This window comes from Cricetulus griseus, chromosome 7 (genome assembly GCF_003668045.3).
Source record: "Cricetulus griseus strain 17A/GY chromosome 7, alternate assembly CriGri-PICRH-1.0, whole genome shotgun sequence".
In the NCBI taxonomy this organism is placed as follows: Eukaryota; Metazoa; Chordata; class Mammalia; order Rodentia; family Cricetidae; genus Cricetulus; species Cricetulus griseus.
The window spans coordinates 98,323,426-98,349,803 of record NC_048600.1 but is presented as its reverse complement, the minus strand read 5'-3'; the positions used below and the strand labels follow the sequence as shown (position 1 = coordinate 98,349,803).

General features: G+C 38.3%; 1 protein-coding gene and 2 pseudogenes across 1 annotated transcript in view; all 3 read left to right on the top strand.

The window, feature by feature from the left end:
• Positions 1-26,378, top strand: part of Usp32 (ubiquitin specific peptidase 32) — a 122,016-nt gene that overhangs the window by 33,743 nt on the left and 61,895 nt on the right. The window contains exons 3-9 of the mRNA XM_027426392.2: positions 2,517-2,622; positions 5,800-5,918; positions 10,066-10,225; positions 20,500-20,631; positions 23,536-23,643; positions 25,147-25,262; positions 25,487-25,549. Of these exons, the coding sequence (XP_027282193.1) occupies positions 2,517-2,622; positions 5,800-5,918; positions 10,066-10,225; positions 20,500-20,631; positions 23,536-23,643; positions 25,147-25,262; positions 25,487-25,549 (804 nt within the window). The remainder of the gene's footprint in view (positions 1-2,516; positions 2,623-5,799; positions 5,919-10,065; positions 10,226-20,499; positions 20,632-23,535; positions 23,644-25,146; positions 25,263-25,486; positions 25,550-26,378) is intronic.
• LOC113836772 lies at positions 11,496-13,476 on the top strand (annotated as a pseudogene).
• On the top strand, positions 16,559-17,559 carry LOC100760688 (annotated as a pseudogene).

The following is a 26,378-nucleotide window of genomic DNA, read 5'->3' as shown; positions in this document are numbered from 1 at the left end:
AGCATAAGATAGAATCCAGAACATCTCTACTGGAAGAAAAACTCTTACTGGTAACAGAGGCATAAGATGTCTTCCTGTCTTCATGCACTGTTTGAGAGATGGAGAATAACTGATAAGGAAGAAATTTTATTTCTTAATAACCATTGTTTTTTCTCTTTTATTATGTTTTTGAGATTATAATATAATCACATAACTGTCCCCTTTCCTCCCTCCAAGTCCTTGTGAAGTTTGTGTCCACAGAGTGCACCTGCTGGCTTTCAATTTTAATCTAACCCCTCATGGGTACAAAGAATTCTTTCCATTAAATCTTTGTATCTTGTCACAAATTCCTACCCAGTCAGCAGAGTAGACTAGGCTTCTTCATGACCATTGCTCTGGGTAATTCAACCTGTGTAGCTGAGTGAGGAAAGAATAAGCTTTGCTTTCCAGAACAAGGATGGCAAGAACCCCTCACACAACTGTGTCTGCCCAAAGCTTACTATTGATTAGCTATTTCCTGAAAAATCATTTCTTTATTAGGAAATTTAGATCTGCCAAATTTGCTCTGAGAAATTGAATTTAATAGACTAATATTTGCAAAAGATTGTTTGCCTGGAAAAATGTTTTTGTAGATAAAAATGAATTGATGGATCACATGTTCACTAAAAATTTAAATGGAAAAGTATTTGTCCTTAAGTATTACATAGTTAAGTTTTGAAGACATTGATTATTTACTTTTATTTTCCTTCAATATTAGGGATTGAGCCCAGAGTCTTGCACATGCCAGAACAGTGCTTTATCAGCTACGCTATATCCCCAACCAAGTCCTGTTGACTTTCAGTTGGGTGCTTTAAAAGGTGTATTAAAGTTTACTCTGGAGAAATATTTTCTGATGCAAAAGCCATGAATAGATAGCTATTCAGATAGCTGAGATTATAGGCTGGCACCACCAAGCCATGTGCTTGTTTTGTTTTGAGACAGTGTCTCACTGTACAGCTCTGGCTGGCCTGCAACTCACTATGTAGACCAGGCTAGCCTTGAAACATATAAAGATGTACCTGCCTCTGCCTACTGATCATTTGGATTATAAACATGCAATATTATGTCCAGCCATTATAGCACATATATGGAGATAAAGAAAACTTGCAGGAGTTGTTTCTCTCCTTTTATCTTATGGGTTTCAGAAATTAAACTCAGGTTGTGAGACTTAGTGGTGTTCTCCCTTACCCACTGAATTGTCTCACTCGCTCATATATAATTTTTGAGTAAGTAAATTTTAATAATGAATAAGTAATTTGTAATGATTTTGAATAAGTCTATAGTTTTTATTATTTTTTTTTTGGTTAGTTTGTTTTTTTTTTTGTTTTTCGAGACAGGGTTTCTCTGTAGCTTTGGAGGCTGTCCTGGAACTAATTCTTATAGACCAGGCTGGTCTTGAACTCACAGAAATCCACCTGCCTCTGCCTCCTGAGTGCTGGGGTTAAAGGTGTGTGCCACCACTGCCTGGCTCCTATAGTTTTTATTCTATTATAAATATTACAATAAATTTATGCTCATAAATTTTTTGTGGTTTCTTTATAATTCTGAAAATTAGGTGATGTTTTCTTTCTAAGAATTTTTTTTAATTTATTTATTTTTATTTTATGTGCATTGGTGTTTTTGCCTGCATGTATGTCTGTGCGCCAGATCCCCTGGAGCTACAGACAGTTGTGAGCTTTCATGTGGGTGCTGGGAATTGAACCTGTGTCCTCTGGTTAAAAGCCAATTCTCCTAACCACTGAGCCATCTCTCTAGCCTTGATATGGTTTTTTCTAATCAAAATAATAAATGTGTAAGTGTAGATGAAGTTAAAGGATACTCTGTAATTGCATAAATTCTTTATCAAGTTATAGCCACTATTAAAGAAAGCCCCCCCACCCCCCTTGGACTTTGATAAGGATCCAAAACAAAATAAGTAGTCAGTCATGTCATCCTGTAATGTGTGTGTATTCAACTAGGTGGGCATATCAGCCGAGTGTTATAAGATGCAAAAGAAGAGACAATCATTATTACTATTTCACTAAAATTAATCAGAGCCTTGTCTGGAGATACAGATGAAGTTTAGTTAAGGATGGTGATACCAGCAGTTCGGTGGTGACGCACACCTTTAACCCAGCACTTGGGAGGCAGAGGCAAGCAGAGCTCTGTGAGTTCAAGGCCAGCCTGGTCTAAAGAACAAGTTCCAGGACAGGTTCCAAAGACAGAGAAAGCCTGTCTTCAAAGACAAAAAAAAAAAGTTTTTGTATCTTTGGGGCTGGAGAGATGGGCACTGACTGCTCTTCCAGAGGTCCTGAGTTAAATTCCCAGCAACTGTATAGTGGCTCACAACCATCTGTAATGAGATCTAGTGCCCTCTTCTGGCCTGCAGGCACTCAGGCAAACAGAACACTGTATATATAATAAATACATGAAAAATCTTTTAAAAAAAGATGATGATACCTCCTGTCCTCGATAACTGAAGCATCTCTAATATTGACTTTCTCAAATTCTTTCTTCAGGTGATTTACTGTTCTTTTGGCGGAACATCCAAAGGGTTACACTTCAATAACTTAATAGTTGGACTCGTCCTCCTTACAAGAGGCAAAGATGAAGAGAAAGCAAAATGTAAGTTCTTCTTTTATCTTAGGTAACAATAGTATCACATATGCAGAATAATTAACCTCCAAATCTGAAAGGCAAAGATTGTAATGGCTGTTTCTCCAAAGATACACAACTGTCCAATAAGCACTTCAAAAATGTTCAGTGTAGCTAGTCATCAAAGCTAACTAAAGCTACTGAGATAATACATCATATTTTAAAATAAAATATAATAATAGTGCCAACAAACACTTATAAAAACTACAGTCCTTAACCTTTGTTGTTGAAAGTGTGAAATGATAGTTTTTGTTTTTATTCACCAATTTTTGGTACTGGGAATTAAACTCGGGGTCTGTCTGGATGGATAAATAAAATGTAAATTTCTGCACAAGAGGTGCTGGAGAGATACCTCAGTGATTAAAAGCACTGGCTGCTTTTCCAGAGGTTCTGAGTTCAATTCCCAGCAACCACATGGTGACTCACAGCCACTTATAATGATATCTGGTACCTTCTTCTGGCCTACAGGCATACATGCAGACAGAACACTGTATGCATAATGAATAAATAAACCTTAAAAAAATTTTCTGCACAATATATCATTACTTCACAAGGAAAGAAAGCCAAATACTGATTGATCAATACTGAAATAGATACGGCTTAAAAATATTTTACTGAGGGGCTAGAGAGTTGGTTCAGCATTTAAGAGCATGTATTGCTCTTCCAGAGGACCTGAGTTTGATTCCAGTACCTATGTCATGAGGCTCACAACTGCCTGTAACTCTAGCTCCAGAGGATCTGGCATCCTCTTCTGGCCTCTGTAGGCACTTCTCATAGGCACGTATATACATAATAAAAATAAATATCTTGTCAGGTGTTGGTGGTGCACGCCTTTAATCCCAGCCCTCGGGAGGCAGAGGCAGGCGGATCTCTGTGAGTTCGAGGCCAGCCTGGTCTCCAGAGTAAGTGCCAGGATAGGCTCCAAAGCTACACAGAGAAACTCTGTCTCAAAAAACCAAAAAATAAATATCGTTAAAACACATATTCATATATTTAAAACATGATCTATTCCAAATAGCATCCATAATTCAGTAATATATATGTGTGAAATAATGTTTTGTACACACATATTTGTGTTAAACATGTTTTTACACACATACACATGCATATCTATATTACTGAATAATGGGTAAGATTTTGGAGTAGACCATATATTATGATTATAATTACGTTAAGTTTTTAGAATAAGCAAACCTATAGAGGCAGAATATAGTAGATGAGTACACTTAGAGGATACTTGGTAGGCAGGGAAATAGGTAATGAATAATTGCTGATAGATAGGAGTGGTTTTGTTTTTTGCTTTCTCTTTTTTGTGGTATTACAGATCAAGACCAGAGCCTTACACATGCTGCCACTCAGCTATATTGTCAGTAGGTATGAGATTCCTTTTTTGATTGATTAAAATGTTCAGAAATTAGTGATATTTGTTGTGCAGCCTTGTACATATACTAAAAATCATCAAAATGCATTTTTACAAGATTGATTTTTCACTAGGATTAATTATATTTCACTAAGGCTGTTAACTTAAAAAAAAAAAAAAATCTGGCTGAGTGTGGTGGCACATTCCTTTAATTCCAGCACTGAGAGGCAGAGGCAGGTTGATATCTGTAAGTGTGAAGCCAGCTTGGTCTTCATGAGTTCCAGGCCAGCCATGGCTTCATAGTGAGACCCTTTCTCATAAATAAATAAATAAATAAATAAATAAATAAATAAATAAATAAATAAATGTGATGACAGCTTTTCAAAATCCCAGTATTTCTGTCCTTATCAGAGATTAGTGCTCTCTCAGAAATTTAATGACCTCTTTTACCTTTTGCACACTTTTATGTCCCATATTTATACCTGTAAACATATCTTCAAGAGTTTGGCAGGTTTTCAACTTTTAAAATGTCATATGGTTCTTTTGCAATTTGTTTTTTTTTTCCCCTGAATATCATATTTCTTCTTGTTTATTTATCTTGAAGTACCTATTTTGTTTAGCTGCTGTATGGTATTTCATTATCTGTGCTCATATGTTTGTTAGTTTCTTTTCTCAATAAGTATGTTTGTAATTTTTGCTCTTACAAACAGTAGTTAAGTGAACATCTTGCATTTTGTGCAGAAGTATCAACATTTCTTTTTTTTTTTTAAGATTTATTTATTATGTATACAGTGTTCTGTCTGCTTGTATGCCAAACACCAGAAGAGGGCACCAGATGTCATTATCTAGTTGTGAGCCACCATGTGTTTCAGATCCTCTAGAAGAGCAGCAGTGTTCTTAACCTCTGAGCCATCTCTCCAGCCCCAATATCAACATTTCTAAAATTTAAAATGGGATTGTTTAGAAGTAGAGTTTCTGACACACATCTTTACCTTTTCTAGATTTTGACAAATCCAGAATGGTTGCATATATTTATATACTCATGCACATTTTATAAAAGATCCGGGCCAGGGAGTGATGGTGCATGCCTTTAATCCCAGCACTGTAGAGACAAAAGCATGAGGATTTCTTGAGTTTGAGGCCAGCCTGGTCTACAGAGTGAGTTTCTGGACAGCCGCTGCAATACAGAGAAACCCTGTTTCAGAAAAAGAAAAGAAAAGAAACAAAACACAAAAAGAAAGAAAAGAGTTAGGGAAAGGAAGAGAGAGAGATCCAGTTTCTTTGGTCTTTGCTAACACTTGGTATTAATCACATGTGTAAAAAGAATCCCACACAATTGTTTTGATGAGTAAATTAAACAGACAGGCATGGTGACATATATTCATAATCATAGCTCTCAGGAGGCTGAGGCAGGAGTATTGTAAATTCTAGGCCAGCCTGGGCGACATAGCACTAGCCCAGCCAAGACTGACAATCAAGGCAGAGGAGGCAGAGCACAATGAAGTTTACAATAACAGCCTCGCGTTGGTGGCACACTCCTTTAATCCCAGCACTGGGGAGGCAGAGGCAGGTGGATCTCTCTCTGAGTTCGAGGCCAGCCTGGTCTCCAGAGCGAATGCCAGGCTCCAAAGCTACACAGAGAAACCCTGTCTCGAAAAAAAAACAAAATAAATAAATAAATAAATTGTACTTGCACAGTGCAATTAATTCTGTCTTTCTCTTCTCTCCTTATTTTTACTAATTATACTTGATGTATGTTAAGATTAATTTGTTTTTCTTTCTCTTAGATATTTTTAGTCTTTTTTCAAGTGAATCTGGGAGCTATGTTGTACGGGAAGAAATGGAAAGAATGCTCCATGTGGTGGATGGTAAAGTACCAGATACACTCAGGAAGTGTTTCTCAGAGGTATATTTAAAGATTTATATTTTATTTCTTCTTATTGAATTGTTAACTCCTAGTTTGAGGTAAATATTGCTATGGTGAATGCTTGCATACGGAGGATTCTTGGTATTTTTCTATTTAATGATTGTTTCAACTCTTTATGTGCTGTGTGCAATAAAGAGTATTTGTATTATCTATAGTCCTACAGGAAAATAAACTGGAATAAGGCAATCAGTGTTGATGGTTGGAGTAAGGTGAGTATTGCTTTTTAAATAATTAGAAAAATCTGTCAGATAAAATAAAATTCAAGAGTTTATGTCTCAGATGGGCGTGGTGGTGCACACCTTTAACCCCAGCATTTGGGAGGCAAAGGCAGGCTGATCTCTGTGAGTTTGAAGGCAGCCTGGTCTATAGAGTGAGTTCCAGGACAGCTAGGGCTGTTGCACAGAGAAACCCTGTCTCAGGGGGGAAAAAAAATCATGTCTTTCATTACTGCTGTGTTTGTGAATTAGAAAATCCTTGACTCTGGCTTTGAAGAGATGGATCAATGGTTAAGAACCCTAGTTTGAGTCCCAGCTCCCAATTGGGTGGTTCACAATTTCACAGCTCCAAAGAATCTGGCACTTTGCTCTTTGGGGGCACTCGCCCTCCTATGCACATACCTATATGCATGAACATAATTTAATAATAATGAACTAAAACTTAAAAAAAGAAAATCTTCAATTAATTTAGACTTACATTATAATGATACATACTCCCACACAGGTATACTGACACCATTGTACATGTAGGGTCCTGCAGAAATCATATGTGTGCACTAGACTTATTTAGCATTTCTATGTGTTATTAGGTACTAAAGGATAGACTTCCTATATTTTTGGTTCTGCTATACTTACTTAAATTGCTGTAGTAGTATTTTAGTACTTCAGTAAGAATTGGGCTATGCTTTGTTTCTTTCTGGTAACAAAAATTGCTAGTCAGAAAAAAAACAAGTCTTTACAAAGTGATAATGGATTTTTCACAAAGATAGCAAATGCATTAATATCCTATTCTTTTTTCAGAGAAATAATATAGTTTTACATTTGAATAAGGCATTGTCAGACATTCTTATTTTGCTGATGGGAACTAAAAGTGGTTGGCCACTTGTTCCTTAAAATTATTGACAGTGACATATGCATTAGGTGGTAATTAGTGCTATAAGAAATTAAGTAGTAGAATAAGAGAGGTAGGTACTGGTGGGGAGGAATTATTCTATATGGGATAACTTGAAATTCTGTCAGCTAAAGTGAAACTCAAGCAAAGGATTTATTTTCATGATGATACCTACCTTCCATGAAGAGAGTACAGTAAAGACCCTGAGGTGGAAGTGTGTTTTGCATGTTGAAGAAGCAAAACAAGGCCCGTTCAGTTGGAATGGAATTAGCAGTGGAATAGTAAGAATCAAAGTGGGATTATTGGGGCATGAAGGATGTCTATGAGTTATTTTTCTGTTGCTGTAACAAAATACTGTGACCAACGCAACTTATAAAAGAAAGTGTTTAGTTGAACTTAGCTTCAGAGGTTAGAGTCCATGGTGGTGGAGCAAAGGCATGGAGGCAGAACAGTTTTAGGCTCACATCTTGATCCACAATGCACTAGGCAAGAGAATGGAAGCCTCAAAGCTCACCCCCATGATATACCCGCTTCTTACAAGACCACACCTCCTAATCCTCCCAAATAGTTCTGTCAGCTGATAACCAAGTATTCAAAGTATTCAAGTATTCCTACTTGCATATGCTATGGGGGCTATTCTTATTCATGAACCACCATTGGAAGTTATAGTGTGAGTCTTTGAATTTTACCTTAAGTAATATAGAAACCCTTGGAGGGTTTTAAGTAGATGAATAACATATAAGGTCCTTCTCCCTTTTTCCCCTCCTTTTAAATTTACAGTGCTCGAAGTTGAACACAGCCTTGTATATACTAGGCAAGCATTCTATCACTGAACCACATCTGCAGCCCTTTTCACTTTTATATGAGACAGGCTCTCTCCAAGTTACTTAGGCTAACTTTGAACTTTCTTTACAGTACAGGCAGGCCTCAAGCTTGCTATCCCCCTGCCTTTAACTTTTAAGTAGCTGGGATTATAGAAATGCCTACTACACTGGCAAGATGCCAGCAATTTTTTTTTTTTTTTTTTTGAGACAGGGTTTAATGTACCCTAGGTGAGAGTCCTGGTAAAAGGCAGTGGTTATTTAGATCATGGCATATAGCAATGAGATAGTGAGGGATTATTCGATCTATACTTATTAGATTCTATTTTTAAATGTTTTTAAATTTCAGTTATTATTGTGTATGTATATGATGTGTGTGTGTATGTGTGTTGGTGTCACGCCATGGTATGTATACATATAGAGTTGGGTTCTCTCCTTCCATCATTACTTGAGTTCTGGGAATGGAGCTCAGGTCACCAGCCTGGTTTAGTGACTGCCTTTACTTCCTGAGCATCTTGTCAGCCCTACAAAGAGTCTATTTTGCAGGTGGACTTATGAATCTTTTCTTGTTTTGGTTGAAAGTTAGCATAGAATAGAGAATCAAGATTTGAATAAAAATTTAGAGTTCCTGTTAACTGAGATGGCTCCTGTTGTAATTTTTTAAAAAATAGTGCCAGAGGGAAAGATGCCACTCGACAGAGTTCAAGTGGAGTTTTTTTGTTTGTTTGTTTGTTTGTTTTTTAATTAGGGGAAAGGGATCATAAAAAGGGGGAAGGAGAAAAGGGATATTGGCCTCTGGGGACAGGAGAGGGGGAGAAGCAACAGACAGACTGAGAGAGGGAGAGGAAGATGGGAGGTGGGCAGGGCCCCTTTTTAAAAAGGGAACATAGTGAATGTGCACAGGTGGTGCTCTTAGTGGCTGCAGCTGAGAATGTCTCCTGCCTTCACCCCAAGGGCAGGCTAGTACAGATGCCTGAATACTAACAGCTACAAACAAGAGAATGAGGTTTGGGGAGCTGGCTATCAAGAGAGATTTAATTTGCTGCCATCTGTAGCCCTTTATTTGTTTTGTGATGGGGTCTTCTGTGTAGCCCAGTTGGTCTTCATCTCATACTCAAAATTAAATCTGCTTTAGTCTTCCAAATATCTGGGACTGCAGGTGTGCTCCATCGTTTTTATTGTTGTTGTGTATTAGTGTATGTGCATGAGTATGGGGTTGCATACACCTTTACGCATGCATGTGGTAGAGCTGGAAGTTGGATGTCTTCATTTGTCAGTCTGCTTTATTGCCTTGAGACACTGTCTCTCATTGAGCCTGAAGCTTGCCCTTTAGGTGAACTCTAAGGGATTTATTGAGCTCTAGGGATCTATCTGCCTGTTTCTGTCTCCAATGTTAGAGTTACAGGCATTTGCAGCAGTGATCAGCTTTTTACATGGCTATTGTCTTAGTTAGGGTTTTATTGCTGTGATAAAGCAACATGACCAAAAGCAACTTGGAAAGGTTTTCTTCAATTAAAATTCCACATTTTAGAGTCCAAGTCAGAGTAGGAACCTGGAGGCAGATTCTGATGCAGAGGCCATGGAGGGGTACTTTTTATACTGGCTAACTACCTCCCTCCTGGATTGTTTAGCCTGCTTCCTTATAGCACCCAGGACCACTAACCCAAGGGTGGCACCACCCACAATGACTGGAGCCACCCACATCATTTGTAATTCAAGAGAATGCACTATGGACTTGCCTATAGGCAAATCTTATAGAGGCATTTTCTCTTATATTTTTGGTTGTGAGCCTGGCCTTTAACGGCTAAGCCATCTCTCCAGCCCTAGAGGCATTTTCTCAGTTTGAGTCTCTTTTCCCAAATGACTAGCTTGTGTCAAATTGACAGAAGACTAGCCAGCATAGGTACAAAGAATTTGAACTTGATGCTGTTTGTTTGTGTGCTTGTTCACTGGGATTAAAGGAGTGCGTCACTGCTGCCCAGCTGATTTATTCTTAATCATGTATATATGTGTTCGAGAGTGAACATAGGTGCTCTCAGGTTATAGTTGTTGGATCTGTCACAGGCATTTGTAAGCCACCTGTTGTGGGTCCTGTCATTGAACTCTGTTCCTTTGGAAATGTCAGAGGCTGATAAGTTAAGACTCTTAAGTACTACACCTAAAACTGTACTAAACATGTTTTCTTATCTCAATTTTAGGGTGAAAAGGTGAACTATGAAAAATTTAGAAATTGGCTTCTTCTAAACAAAGATGCTTTTACCTTCTCTCGCTGGCTGTTGTCTGGGGGTGTATATGTGACCCTCACTGATGACAGTGACACTCCTACTTTTTACCAAACTTTGGCTGGAGTCACACATTGTAAGTAATGACATATTGTTTCCTTCCATCTTTAATATAACTGACTAATAATAACAGAATATGTTAATAATGATGAAAAGGTTTTTGTCCCTGCTTTCTTCTTCCAATATATAATTGAATGAGATGGTGGAGCATGGAAAATACAGCCCTCTCCTACTTGTCCTTAATGAAACTATATTAATTTCCTGAGCTGTGTACCACAGGTTACCACAATTCATAAACTGAAACAAGAGAAATTTAGTCTCCAGCAGTTCCGTTGACTGAAACAAAGGTATTGATAGAGCTCTGTTCCTGGTAGAGGAAGAACTCATTCTTCCTTCTGCCTTAGTAATCCTAAGCATGCCTTGGCTTGTGGCTATATCATATCTGCTTTGGTTTTCATGTGCCTTTTCTGTATATCTGAGTTCTTTTCTTTCTTTTCTCATACTCCAAGCTGACCTCAAATTTATTATGTAACCAAGGGTGACATTGAAGTCACCCAACTCTACTTCCCAAGTGCTGGGATTACAGGCATGTTTCACTACATCCAACGTTCTGTATACTTTGGGTTTGTCATTGAATTTAAGTCCCAGACTAAATGTATAACTTCATTTCAAGCTGCTAATAAATGCATTTCTTCAGACCCTTTTTTGAAAAAAAAAAACAAAAAAAAAAACAAAAAACCCCCCACATTCTGAAGTTCCAGTTGATCATGAATTTTGAGAGACACTATTCAGCTATACAAATTTTTTTCCTTTTTTTTTGCAGGCGGGGGTGGGGGGGGCTTTTGAGACAGGGTTTCTCTGTGTAACAGTCCTGGCTATCCTGGAATTCACTCTGTAGACCAAGCTGGCCTTAAACTCAAAAGAGATTCATCTGCCTCCCAAATGCTGGGACCAAATGTTATAATTTTAAAAAGTGGCTCAAGGGGGCTGGAGAGATGGCTCACAGGTTAAGAGCACTGACTGCTCTTCCAGAGGTCCTGAGTTCAATTCCCAGCAACCACATGGTGGCTTACAACCATCCATTATGAGATCTGGTGCCCTCTTCTGGTGTGCAGATATACATGGAAGCACAATTGTATACATAATAATAATAATAAAAAAAATGGCTCAAGAGAGAAAGACACTGTCTAACAGAGTTCAAGTGGAGGGGTTTTTTATTAAGTGAAAAGGATCATAAAAGGGGGGGGAAGGGGGGGACTGGCCTCCCGGGACAGGAGCAGTAGGAGAGAAGAAATAGTTGCAGGGGAGGGGGGCAGGGGGGCAGGGCCCTTTTAAAAGGTAGCATATTGAATAGGTACAGGTGGTGCTCTTAGTGGCAGCAGCTGAGATCGTATCTTGTCACAACTCCAAAGGCAGGCCAGGAAAATACCTGAATACTAGCATCAAAGATGTGAGCCACTACCACCCAGTTATACAGTCTTAACTGTTAAATCTGAGAGAAAATACCTCCATATGATTGGGCTGTAGGTAAACCTATGTTTTTCAAGACAAGGTTTCTCTGTAGCTTTGGAGCCTGTCCTGGACCTTTCTATGTAGACCAGGCTGGCCTTGAATTCAGAGATCCACCTGTCTCTGTCTCCTGAGTGCTGGGATTAAAGGTATGTGCCACCCCTGCCTGGTTTAGATATACATATTTAATAATTAGAAGTTAGAATCCAAAGTTGTAGTTTTATGGTTAGTAGAAATTAATTTTTTAAGAATTGAGATTGTTATAAGATTGTTACATTTTTCTAACATAACTTGCTATTTTAAATACTTGAATGTACTTGATTTGAGTAGGAATGGAGGGATTGGGGCTAATGATGGAGTTCATGGTAGAAAGCTTGTCTCTCAGGCACAAGACTATGGATTCTATCTCTTGGACTGCAAGTAAGTTGGTCAGGCATGGTGATACAAGTCTATAATCCCAATACTTGGGAAACTGAGGCAGGAGGATTATAAACTCAGAATCCTCCAGAGTCATATAATGAGATCCTATCTCAAGAACAAAACAGAATCAAATTTGTGACTAGTGAGATACCTAAAGCACTTGCTACACAAGCCTTGTGACCTAAGTTCAATACCCAAAACTTATATGAAGGTAGGAGAGAAATGACCAGTAGAGTTGCCCTGTGACCTCTGCATGCTTGTGATAGCATACATGCCAACACATATGCACAACACACAATAAATAATAACAACAATAATAAATATTCTTAATACAGGGTCTGAAGAGATGGCTCCGAGTACTGTTCTTGTAGAAAACCTGAGTTGAGTTCCCAGCACCCATGTTTAGCAGCTCACAGCCACCTGTAACTCCAGCTCCAGGGATTGGATGCCCTTTTCTGGCCTCCAGAGATACCTATACTTAATGGGCATACATTCCTACACAGACACAATACATATATATTGTTAAAAATAACAAGTCTAGGGATCCGGATGCAGCGCCATGACCCGCTGGGAGACTGACGAGTCTGCAGGGGAGCATGGATCGCTCCGACTCTACTGGAAAGATGAAACCTGATGAAACGCCTATGTTTGACCCAAGTCTGCTCCAAGAAGTGGACTGGAGTCAGAATACAGCCACATTTTCTCTAGGCATTTCTCCAATGAATCCTGGAGAAGGCCTGGTTTTAAGGCCTCTCTGTACTGCTGACTTGAATAAAGGTTTTTTTAAGGTACTGGGTCAGTTGACAGAGACTGGTGTCGTCAGCTCTGAGCAGTTCATGAAATCTTTTGAGTGTATGAAGAAGTCTGGGGATTACTATGTCACAGTTGTGGAAGATGTGACCCTAGGAGAAATTGTTCCTACAGCAACTCTGATAACAGAACATAAATTTATCCACTCATATGCTAAGGTTATTATCAACTCTCATTTTGCTAAGCAAGAAGCTTAACTGTTACAAGATCACCCTTAAATGTCTACCACAAAAGGTTGGCTTCTACCAAAAGTTTGGCTATACAGTATATGAAGAAAATTACATGTGTCGGGGTTCCTAAAGTAAAGACCACCACCAAGACAATGAATGTTCCAAGGCTTACTGTTCATTTTTGTTGCTGCAACCCAGTGAGCTCCATACCTACTAGACTAAAAAACCACTGTAGTATGCAAGTATAAGCGACACAAGAGCATGCCTGTAGCTGCTGGGACTTGCTCTGAGTTAAGAGTACAAATGATCATAAAGGGGATGATTTTTAACCAAAGGAGTATATTTTCTTTTTTTTTTTTAAGATTTTATTTATTTCTTATGTATACAACATTCTGCTTCCATGTATATCTGCACACCAGAAGAGGGCAACAGATCTCATAACAATGGTTGTGAGCCACCATGTGGTTGCTGGGAATTGAACTCAGGACCTCTGGAAGAGCAGTCAGTGGTCTTAACCACTAAGCTATCTCTCCAGCCCAAGGCTGTTTTTTATCACATAAAATTATTTTGTTTCATACATCTCAATAGACTTAAGGGTGCACCATTTCTCACATTACAGGGAGTTGGACACATCTGTTGTTATAACTAGATAGATATTTGCACATCTAAACATTGTTGATCCTAATGCTGCACACAACGTGGACAATCTTTTAAACTATTTTACTAAGTGTTCGTATACTTCTATGCAGACACTGCACCACCTGTCTCATTTGTCAGATGATGTTAGAATTATCCAAGTGCAGACCTAGAGACCCAGGGTTCTTTTCATCAGTGAGTGAGCAGCTCTCGGTGGAGGTACTTTTAGCCTGATTTCTTTATCATAGGCATCTGTGTCACAAAATGCGTGGTACTGCCTTTGTTATACATCCTTAAAATAGTAGCTTTTCTATTCAGTGTGATTATAATGGTACTATTACTCTGATCATTGTCCTGTTTTATTTATTTTAATGATCTTGTAAAGTAAAATTACATTGTTAACAATGGTTCTAATCTTTTACATTCCATGTTACTACATTAGACTTATTTTTATGACTTAAAAAAAAAATAACAAGCCTATCAATTGTGTACAAGATACTTAAGGATAAATTCATCTTTAAAGACATTTACTCTTCCAGGCCAGTGTACTGATAATAGACACAGTTTGAAAAAGAATGTTAATATATTATTAAATTAATTTTCCCATTAAAAGATATTTGGAGTGCCCAGCTTTGTGACACATACCTATAACCCCCATTCTCTGGAGTCTGAGGCTGGTGGATTTTGGTAAGTTTGAGACAGGCCTGGGCCACATAGAAACTACCAGGCTAGCCAGGATGTAAACTAAGATCCTGTCTCAAACAAACAACAAAGACTTGGGAGATGATTCTACCTTAAAGGCAAAACCTTAGACATTTTTGCTCTTCTTGTATAACCTTTTCCTGTCCATGGTTACTTAACAAGTGTATCTTTGGAATTTGCAGAAGATACTAAAATTCAAAATGTATTCAATTTTAATCAGTTTTTCCACAATCTGTTTTTTTTTTTTTACCTCATTCTGTACTACATAATAGCCCTAGCCAAACACTATTGAATTAACTAGTTCCAAATTGAACTTTTTCTTCCTTTTTATTATTATTTTGCTACTGTGAAATGAACTTAAAAATCTCCTGTCTGTTGAATACACAGTCCTATCACTGAAATATATGCCCAAGACCACCACTTTTTTTTTTTTTTTAAGTTGTTGGTTGGTTGGTTGGTGGTTGTTTTTTTGGTTTTGGTTTTGGTTTTTTTCTCCCAGAGACAGTGAAGTGTTGGATGTCCTGGAACTTACCAGTAGACCAGGCTGGCCTTGAACTCACAGAGATCCACCTGCCTCTGCCTCCTGAGGGCTGGGATTAAAGCTTTGTGCCACCACCACCCCTAGTTCCAAAGTAAATTGTCATTTAAAAAAAAAAAAAAAAAAAAAACACTGTTCATTTGTCATTTTTGTCTTATTTCTATAGGATATATAGCAGAACTTGTCACACAAAACAAAACAATAAAAGTTAACCTTTTCCTTGGTTTTAATTAAAACTCCATACTTCTTTTTAATTGCTATATATCTTACTTTTTGTCTTTTGTTTTGTGTTGGTTTTTTTTTCTTCTTTTTACTATATAGAGACTGAATCTTCTACCACTGAGTCACATCCAACTCTTTGCCTTAAGATTTTAAATGTTATATTTATCCCTGCTGATAGTCTCTTCCTGCACACTTCTATCCAGTCCTTTAGATAGTATTACAGTTTCAGGAGGTCCAATGCTGTTTCTGACCTCCATAGGCACCAGTCATACATGTGGGTGGACAGACATAATGGGGACAAAACATTTGTATGTTTAAAGACATCTAAAAATATTAAAAGAAAAAAACCCCTGTCTCTTCTGTTACCATGCTTTCCACATTAAGTTAAAATGACGAATTTTACTTTCACTCAACATATATTAATCTTATTCACAATCATAACTGTAGGTTTTAGTCCTATGTCAGACACATAATATATTTTATTTAATATTCATACAATTTTACATACCTTAAAATTTTGTTTTCAATTGACAGATGCTTATGTATATGGTTGTTGGAACTTCACTTTAAAAAAAAGTCTTCCCCGGCGGTGGTGGCACATGCCTTTAATCCTACAGGCAGAGGCAGAAGGATCTCTGTAAATTTGAAGCCAGCCTGGTCTACAGAGAGAATGCAGAGATAGGCTCCAAAGCTACACAGAGAAACCCTGAAGAGACAAATAGTATATAATTTGAGGCCTGTGGGCACTCCCTATAAATTAATTAATACCACCATTGCAACACATAGTAGTTATCTTAGTTTCAGAATCTAGCAATTTCAAGGACATCCTCAACAGAAAGCTGCAACCAAATTCCTACCCAAAATAATATCATAAGGTTGTTGGTATTGTAGAATACTGTATTGCTTGTATTTCCTATATTTTTAGTACAATTTTGATTTTACACACACATACATACACACACTATTGAGATTGTCAGTTTTGTTTTTAGTACTTTGCCTTTTTACTTCTTGCTCCCTTTTATCTGAATACACTTATCTCCTTTGTTTTCCTGGTAATGTTTGTCCTGATCCTGTTGCTATTTCCTGTCTCCCTAACACCAAAAGTTTCTCTGTAGCCCCAGCTGTTCTGGAATTCAGAGATATGCCTGCAACTTCTTCCCAAGTATTGGGATTAGTAGTATGTGTCACCATGTCCAAGCCTGATCTTTTCCTTCTTCCCTCCCTCTCTTCCTGTGCTAGGGATCTGACTCAGGGCCTCACATCTGCTAGGCGTTTGCTCTGGAACTGCATGCCAGCCATGACATTTTTTTCATTATCATTAATTTGATCTTGCATTAGTGTCGGTAGGTGTGGGGGGTTAGTTCTCACCAAATTTAGAAAAATTTTGCTCTCGCCAGGCGTCCTCATTAGAGTGACATCGTCTTTAAACCCTGCGTGGCAATCCCTGACGCACCGCTGTGATGCCCAGGGAAGACAGGGCGACCTGAAAGTCCAACTACTTCCTTAAGATCATCCAACTTTTGGATGATTACCCAAAAATGCTTTATTGTGGGAGCAGACAATGTGGACTCAAAGCAGATGCAGCAGATCCGCATGTCCCTTCAAGGGAAGGCTGTGGTGCTGATGGGCAAAAACACCATGATGCGCAAGGCCATCCGGGGGCACCTGGAGAACAACCCAGCTCTGGAGAAGCTGCTGCCCCACATCCGGGGGAATGTGGGCTTTGTGTTCACCAAGGAGGACCTCACTGAGATTAGGGGCATCCTGCTGGCCAATAAGGTGCCGGCTGCTGCCCGTGCTGGTGCCATCGCCCCATGTGAGGTCACTGTGCCAGCCCAGAACACTGGTCTGGGACCCGAGAAGACCTCTTTCTTCCAGGCTTTGGGCATCACCACTAAAATCTCCAGGGGCACCATTGAAATTCTAAGTGATGTGCAGCTGATAAAAACTGGAGGCAAAGTAGGAGCCAGTGAAGGCACACTGCTGAACATGCTCAACATCTATCTGCCCCTTCTCCTATGGGCTGATCATCCAGCAGGTGTTTGACAATGGCAGCATTTACAACCCGGCAGTGCTTGACATCACAGAGCAGACTCTGCACTCACGCTTCCTAGAGGGTGTCCGAAATGTTGCCAGTGTTTGTCTGCAGATTGGTTACCTGACTGTTGACTCAGTGCCACATTCTATCATCAATGGGTACAAGCGGGTCCTGGCTTTGTCTGTGGAGACTGAGTACACCTTCCCACTTGCTGAAAAGGTCAAGGCCTTCTTGGCTGATCCTTCTGCACCACTGCTGCTCCTGCTGCCTTTGCAGCCCCAGCCAAGGCTGAAGCCAAGGAAGAGTTAGAGGAATCAGACGAGGATATGTGATTTGGTCTGTTTGACTGATCCCTCAGAGCAACCAATTCAGCCAGTTTAATTTGAGAAACATGGAAATAAAAGCTTACTTCTGTTAAAAAAAAATTAGAAAAATTTCAGAGCCACATAGGATGTCATATACCTGTGATGGTGAATGTCCTTAAAACCCTTTTTTTTTTTTTTTTTTTATTTAGACAGAAAAGAGGAGATGATGGGAGATGTCATTCTGTAAATATGTCTCTCTTATTGGTTGATGAATAAAAACACTGTTGGCCAATAGGGAAGCAAAATAGGCATGACTAGGATATGAGGAGGATTCTGGGACATGTAGGCAGAGAGGAGTTGCCATGTGATCTCGGGAGGAGAGGACACATGAGTCTGGCATTCTTGGTAAGATAAGACCTTGTAGAAATACATATATTAGTAGTTATGGGTTAATACCTAAGACAGAGCTAGCCAATAAGAAACCTTAGCCAACAGTTTCATGATTAATAAAGTGTCTGTGCTTCTTTGGACCTGACTTGGCTCTGGGACCAGGCTGGTGGGAAGAAAACTCACATTACATGCCTGTGATTCCAACATTTGGCAAACTGAGGCAGATCTCTGTGAGTTTGAGCCCAATCTCATTTATATAATGAGTCCCAGGCCAGCCTGGGCTAAATAGTGAGATCCTGTCTCAAAAAACAAAAACAACATTTGGGAGACTAGGAAGAAGATCATTGTGAGTTTGAAGCCAGCCTGAGGTACATACCAAGATTCTATCTCCAAGAAAAATTTTCAATTGTAAATATTTCATATATCTTCTTCTGTTGATTTTTGGTTCCTTTACCATTGTGTTTATGTTTGATATTATCTTATAGTCACTTTGGTTCTAATAAGTTGTTCAGCCTGTTTTTTCTTTGTACTTCCATTTGAATAGTTACTGTGGCCCCATGTTCAGATTTATTCATTTCTCCTCTTGTCTTCTCCCTAACCTGCTGCTGAATCCTCTAGTGGATGGTTATATTTATATATATTTCATTTTTCAGTTTTCATAGTTCCAGTTGGTTTATGTTTTATATTTGCTGTTTCTTACTATATTTCTGTAATTCTGAATTTTTTGTTTAGTTTTGTTTTTTGAGACAGGGTTTTTCTGTGTAGCTCTGGCTAGCATGGAACTGTAGACCAGGCTAGCCTCTAACTCAGATCTGCCTGACTAGTGCTGAGATTTTGTGTGCCACCACCATTAATTCTGGATATTTATGACTCATAGTTTTTATGCCTTGTCTCATTCCGTTGTCTCTTATTTCAAAGCCATTTTGTTAATTTTTACCTTAACTTTGTATTACATCTTCCTACTTTTTTCGTGTTTTCATTTACATTTGTGTGTGTTTTTATGTGTGTGTACATATATGCCATGTAGTGTCTGTGAAGTCAGAGGACAGCTTGTGGGAGTCATTTCCTCTTTCCACTATGTAGATTCTGGGATCAAATTCAGGTTGTCCAACTTGGTGGTAAGCTCCTTTACCTGCTGAACCATCTGCTGGCCTCTTTCATATTTTCCCCAATGCTAGACATTGTGAATGTTGTGTTGTATCTCCCTAGCTTGCCTGCACTCTGGGAATTTTTCTGCTTTCAGTTCCTAGGTGAGCTTCAGTGAGTTTCACTCTGTATAACACAAATTAGCTGCCAACGCAGTGTGTAACTGTACACATTTCTGGAATTCTTTCTTTGTGTAATTTGTTTCTAACACTGTCTTTTCCAATTTTCAGCTACCTCAGCCTCCATACAGTTCTCCATTCATAACACAGTGAAATCTCTGTATTGAGACTCCTTATCCTTTGCCACCTTGATACAGGCACAGGCAGGGCAGTAGGAGTGCTCACCTGATAGTGATCTCAGGATCAAAGTTCTGTACTGCCTGTTCTATAGTTTCTACAACTGCTTGATTTATATAGTGATGTAAATAGTTTCTAGCCATTTAGGGTCAAGAGGGCATGTCTGACACCAGTGGATATTTCATTATGGTCCAAAAGGGACAATCTCAGAATTATATTTTAGTAAGTTAACTTTGAGTACTATGTGTAGCTGAGAATTAAATATGTATGTGCTTCCTAAATTTTATTTAGTTACTTTGGAGGGAAACAGAAATACTTAAAATGTAACCATGCTTGGAGTTTGTCTGTGTTTTCATGATTTTTCTGTTTGTTACCTAGCACATTGCATTGACTGTGTGAGTTAAATGTGGGCCCTGCTAGTGTGGTAGTAATATGTTAGATTTTAGGAATCTGCTTAATGGGAAATTGTAGTTTCTTTTTTCTTTTTTAGTTTCTTTTTTCTTTTACTCTCAGTTTTACAGTCTCATGCTTTTATTACTTTGATTTCATTTTCTTACTTTTTTTTTCTTTCTGGAGAGACAGCTGTGGGTGCTGGGAACTGAACACTTACATTTTTGGTTGTCAGCCTAGCCTTTAACGGCTGAGCCATCTCTCCATTTCTTACACTTTTTAAATGTGATAAATTTATCTGGGGCTGGACAAATGGCTCAGTGGTTAAAAGCACTGGCTGCTCTTCCAGAAGTCCTGAGTTCAATTCCCAGCACCACATAGTGACTCACAACCATCCGTTATGAGATCTGGTGCCCTCTTCTGGTGTGCAGGTGTTCATGCAGACAAAACACTGTATACATAATAAATAACTTTTCTAAAAATTATGTTTTGGCAGGCGTTGGTGGCGCACGCCTTTAATCCCAGCGCTTGGGAGGCAGAGGCAGGTGGATCTCTGTGAGTTCGAGACTAGCCTGGTCTATAAGAGCTAGTTCCAGGACAGCCTCCAAAGCCACAGAGAAACCCTGTCTCGGAAAACCAAAAAAAAAAAAATGTTTTGGGCATAATTGTTTTTAGTACTTGAATTGAGAAAATATGTCCTTAAAGACATATTATCAGGATAAAATAGTGGTTCAGAAGGGCATTCTGAGTTTTTAATCTTGTTTGATTTGATTTTTAGTGGAGGAATCAGACATCATTGATCTGGAGAAACGCTATTGGTTACTGAAGGCTCAATCCCGTACTGGACGTTTTGACTTAGAGACCTTTGGCCCATTGGTTTCACCACCTATTCGCCCTTCTCTGAGTGAAGGTAGGAAATACTCCTTTAAAAAAAATAGATAAATAAAATCACAATGGACGGTGGTGGCGCAATGCCTTTAATCCCAGCACTCGGGAGGCAGAGGCAGGCTGATCTCTGTGAGTTAGAGACCAGCCTGGTCTACAAGAGCTAGTTCCAGGACAGCCTCCAAAGCCACAGAGAAACCCTGTCTCAAAAAATAAAAAAACAAAACCCACAACAAATGTTCATTTGGTAAGTAAATACACAGAATCCAACTTAATTCAGACCAAAACAAATTTGACTCTGACAAACATTATTCCTGTAGATTTAATAGGACTTAATAGTTCCTTCGTAGTATAGTGGTGAGGAGAAAAACGAAGGTTATGTTCTTCATCTTCATATTTTACTTGTGTGATCTTACATGAGTCAGTTGTCTGAACATGATTGTAATGTACGCTTCATGTGACCAACTGTGTGACAGTGCTCTGCTAAGGAGTGTCAGCAGGTCAGACATGCAGCGGGTGTTAGCCACTGCATAGCCAGAACTCTAGGTTTCCTCATGTGATCCATCCCTTCCTTGGCAACTTGTTTTTCATTCATATAAGATTTCACTGCTACTCCTTCCCTGAAAAACAGAATAGAAGCTTCTAGGTAAGAGCATCTCTGAAAGCTAGACAGTGGTAGCACACAATTTTAATCCCAGTACTCTGGATGCAGAGGCAGACAGATCTTTGTGAGGTTGAGGTAAGCCTGGTCTACGAAGTGAGTTCCAGGAGAGGCTCCAAAGCTACAGAGAGAAACCCTGTCTGGAAAAATAAAACAATATCTGTGTTGTTTTGGGTGACATCATAAACTTTGTATTTAGAATCTGAATACTTGGGTTCTGTTTCTGATTATAAAGTATTTTTAGTTTTTTACTTCTTTTTTTAGATTTATTATTTTGTTATATAAGTTTTACCTGAATATGTGTATGTGCATCACATGCATGCCTGGGACCCTCAGAAGTCAGAGGAAAACATGGGATCTTCCGAAACTGAAGTTACAAATGGTTGTAAGCCACCATGTGGGTGCTAGGAAGCAAATCTGTGTCTTCTATAAGAGCAACAAAAGTGCTCTAAACAGCTAATCCATCTCTCCAGCCCCAGTTGAACTTTTATTGAAATTACTTAACTTTCTAATTTTAATATTTTGTTTTTATTTTCATTTTATTTTGTGTGTATGTGGGTTTTGTCTGCATGTATATTTGTGCACCATATATATGCCTAGTGCCCACAGAGGCCAAAGGAGGGCATTAGATCCTCTAGGACTGGAGTTACAGACAGTTGTGAGCTACCATGTGAATGCTCGAACTCAAACCCAAGTCTTCTGGAAGTGCATGTAGTGCTCATATAACTACTGAGCCATCACTCCAGCCCATTTTGTTTTTGAGACAGGGTCTCATGTGGCCTAAGCTTACTTCAGACTCACTATCTAGCTAAGGATGCTCTTTAATTCTTCAATTCCCTGCCTCTATCTCCAAAGCACTGGGACTGTAGGCATGTACCACCATGCCAAATTCTCTGTTGTTCAAACTGAAACACAGGATTAGATAGACTCTTGAGGCATATAACCTACATTTTTTTCAACTACCTAGGATATTTCAGAAGGACTCCTTAGTGGAGGTAGCATACATAGCACTCAGGCTTTTTCTTTCTTTCTTCCCTTTCTTTCTTTCTTTCTTTCTTTCTTTCTTTCTTTCTTTCTTTCTTTTTTAACAGTGTGTGTGCATTTGAGCATGTGTGCACACATGCCATGGCACACATATGGAGCTTAAAGGACAGCTTTCGAAAGCTGGTTCTCTAACTCAGTCATCAGACCACAAGCACCTTCACCTCCTGTACCTGGGCTTCCTCTACCTAATCAACAATGCAATTCTATTTTTACCATTCAGGATTTAGGTGATTGGTGTGGAGGATCGTTGGAAGTTCTGGGGAGGGTGGAATCAGGGGTGATGTGGGAGTGGATTTGATTGAGATTCATTGTTCATGTGTGTGAAATCTCAGAAAATAAACTCTATTAGGAAAAGAGAATTGGGAAGTTTACACTTAATTTTACTTGAAATTGTATGTATTTTATAAAGAAATGAAAATTACAGGATGAAATTTTAAGTTCCCGCTGGCTTCTGAAATTTAAAATACTCACATGTGAAAGATTTTTACAAAGAAGGTATTGTAATAGTTTCTTATGTATTCCCTTTTCCAGGAAAAGCTTTACGAGAAAGTTTATTGATGAGGCAGTGGTATATGTTTGAATATTCATTTAATAAGCAGTTCAACTTTTTCCCTCTCTTTCTAAGGATGATTGCTGTAATTTCTGACTTTTCTTGATTCTTTTTTGTTTGTTTTTGTTTTGTTTGTTTGTTGTTTTTTTGAGACATGGTTTTTCTGGTTGTTCCTTGACTGTCCTGGAACTCAGAGATTCACCCACCTTAAGGTGTGCCCCACCACTGCCCAGTTTGATTCTTTTTTTTTTTTTTTTTTTTTTTTCTGAGACAGGGTTTCTTTGTGGCTTTTGGAGGCTGCCTAGAACTAGCTCTTGTAGATCAGGCTGCCTCTGCCTCCCCTCCCGAGTGAGTGCTGGAGTTAAAGGTGTGTGCCACCACCGCCCAGCCTCCAGCTTGATTCTGAATATTCATTTGTTACCTTTGAAAAATGAGGTGTCTTTAAGCTATTAGATAATTTGTACTAGAGAAGTAAAAACAGGCATAAGCAAATATTAAAGGGTATGAATTTCAGTTATAATTATACTAAAGGAAAGAAGAAATATTTCCTTGGAAAACTGGAAATTTTTTTAATGTAGTCACTTTATGTAAAAGACATTCCTGACTTCATAAACATAATCAGTGTTACATTAGAAAGTTTGTTGACTAGTTTATGGTGTCTTTATTTTATATAGGTTTATTTAATGCTTTTGATGAAAATCGTGACAATCACATAGACTTCAAGGAGATATCCTGTGGGTTATCAGCCTGCTGCAGGGGTCCCTTGGCTGAAAGACAAAAATGTAAGTGTAATAAATAGTGTCTGCAAAGTGTCACATTATGTAAAGACAGAATTAGCTTTCGTCTATGCATTGAGTTTTTTTAACTATCATGTTGGCAAATAGTAGTCTCCTAATTGGTGATTTAGTGAGTTTGATCAAAGGAAGCAACAACCTATTATATACTAGGATATAGTGTGGGAGCTTTCCTGATATTTATTTTTTTTAAAAGATTTTTATTATTTATTTATTATGTATAGTCTTTTGCCTGCATGCCAGTAGAGGGCACCAGATCTCATTCAAGGTGTTTGTGAGCCACCATGTGGTTGCTGGGCATTAAACTCAGGACCTCTGGAAGAGCAAGCCCAGTGCTCCTAACCTCTGAACCATTGTGACAGATGATTTCTTTCTCATTAAAATCTGTTTGTTTCTTATTTATTTGGTTTGTTGAGACAGGATCCTATTATGTAGCTCAGGATAGCCTTGAAGTCACAGAGATCTACTTGCTTCTGCCTCTCACATGCTAAGATTAAAGGCATGCACTAGCACACTCAACAATTATTTTTCATTGAAATTTAATGTCTTTAAGGAAAAGTCTAAAGTTTGGGTCACTGATGTGGCTTGATGGATATGAGAGCTTACCACTAAGTCAAACAACTAACGTGATAGAAGTAGAAAATTGTCTGACTCAGGTTGTCCTCAGACTTATATATGTGCACTTAAATACATACACTAAGTAAATAAATGCAATTTAAAATAATTTTTTATTTTAAATTTTCTTTCTTTTTTTTTTTTGCTAGTCAACCAGAAGTTAATAAACCAGAATGATTCATTTAGAGTTAAAGTGGTAATTTTAAAATTCTTACATTGTTGTGTATAAACTTTACTGAGCTAAAATTATACTTGACAAAATATTAAATGTAAATTAGATTTTTTTTTTTAGACAGGCAAAGTAGAAATTAGGAGTCTAATTCTCAATGCAGATGGAAATTTTAAGCATAGGAAAAATAGCTCTTCAGCAATCAGTCTTGAGTATGAGAAACTAACTAAAGGGAGAGGTTATAACTGACTGAGTGCAAAGACTAACCTAAGGGAGGGGCTGTAGATGAGTTCAAAGAAAAGCATGTGCACAGCATGACCAAGGCTGAGGTTTGATTCAGCAGCACCAGGGAGAGGAGAGAGGTCCAAAGGTTTGCCTTGCTTCTTGAAAACCTGTAAGGTAATGCCTCTTACAGAATGACTGAGCCTCTTCTTCCAGTGGATAAGAAAGGTAGCTCTGGATTTGGCTGATGGATAGGTCTCTTCAACCTGGGTAGTGATTTAAAGACAGTCATGAGGTCTACTCACCATATTGTTCTGTATGTTACAATAATGGTAATAATCTGGTGTATAGTCTGTTCCTGACGAGAACTGCTCTAGTGCATACTGGCTTGGGAAATTAAGTAATTATACAGGGTAGCTTCTAATGAAATATGGTGTTTCAGAATCTAAAAGTGATTTCTGTTCATTAGAGTTTCTTGTCATTAGTTTGCTTCAAGGTGTTTGATGTTGACCGTGATGGAGTTCTCTCCAGGGTTGAACTGAAAGACATGGTGGTTGCACTTTTGGAGGTCTGGAAAGATAACCGCACTGATGATATTCCTGTAAGTTCCGATTATTTTGTGGGTTGGTTGATTTTTGACACAGGGTTTTAATATTACTAAGGCAGGCTTGTAGTACTAGTATCCCTTGTCCTGTTAAGTTATAATTGTTTACAAGGAAGATGGAATGAGTGTTTGAGAAGAAACAAAAGAAAAAATTGTTGTTTGTAATATATGGGGAGACTAAAAAATTATACTCACTATTCTTTTGGATTTCTTTTTTAAAGGAATTACATATGGCTCTGTCAGACATTGTAGAAGACATATTGAATGCACATGATACCACAAAGGTGAGGCTAGCTATGAGTAATTTATTTTTTTCTAAAAATAATACATGCTCTAAATCAAGATGTGTCATTTAGATGTATGGTCAAATGACTCTTCTGCATTATCCCCACTTATCTGAACCTGTGGTTAAAATACCTTCACATCATCTCTAAAGATAGCCCATTCCATTTTCAAACAACAGCTCAGTGGAACTAATATATGAATTAAGTAGACACTTCCTTTGGCAGCTTTAGTTTATAGTCTTTATTTCTTCCATTTAATAAGTTATGGTAAGGCCATCTTTATAGAATAAAAGAAACCAAACTGTATATCTAGCATGACTCTATTATATCAGACTTAAGAACAGAAGAAAAGCTAACAGTGGTTGACATAGAGGTTGTGATTTCTGTAGTGCTTAGGTTAACTAGGAAGGACCATGTAGATAGCTGAGGCCATAGATTTACAAATAATAACTCCTTAAATTATTTAGTTTGGTAAGACTTATTGGTAGCAGTATTATAACAGATTTACTTTCGTAGCTTGGGGTTTTTGTTTGTTTGTTTGTTTGTTTTCAAGACATGGTTTACTTGTGAAACAGTCCTGGCTGTCCTGGAACTCACTCTGTAGACCAGGCTGGCCTGGAACATAGAGAGCCATCTAATCTGCTTCCCAGAGTGCTGGGATTAAAGGCATGTGCCACCACTTCCTGGCCTCTGTAGCTTATTTTAAAGTTTTATCTCTTTGTCTCTGTCAATAATTTATATATGAAATACATTTGAAGTAATTCGAATCTTTCCATTCAAATATTGACATGTACTTAGTAGCAGACTGGTAAAGTATAGGCCATAATGG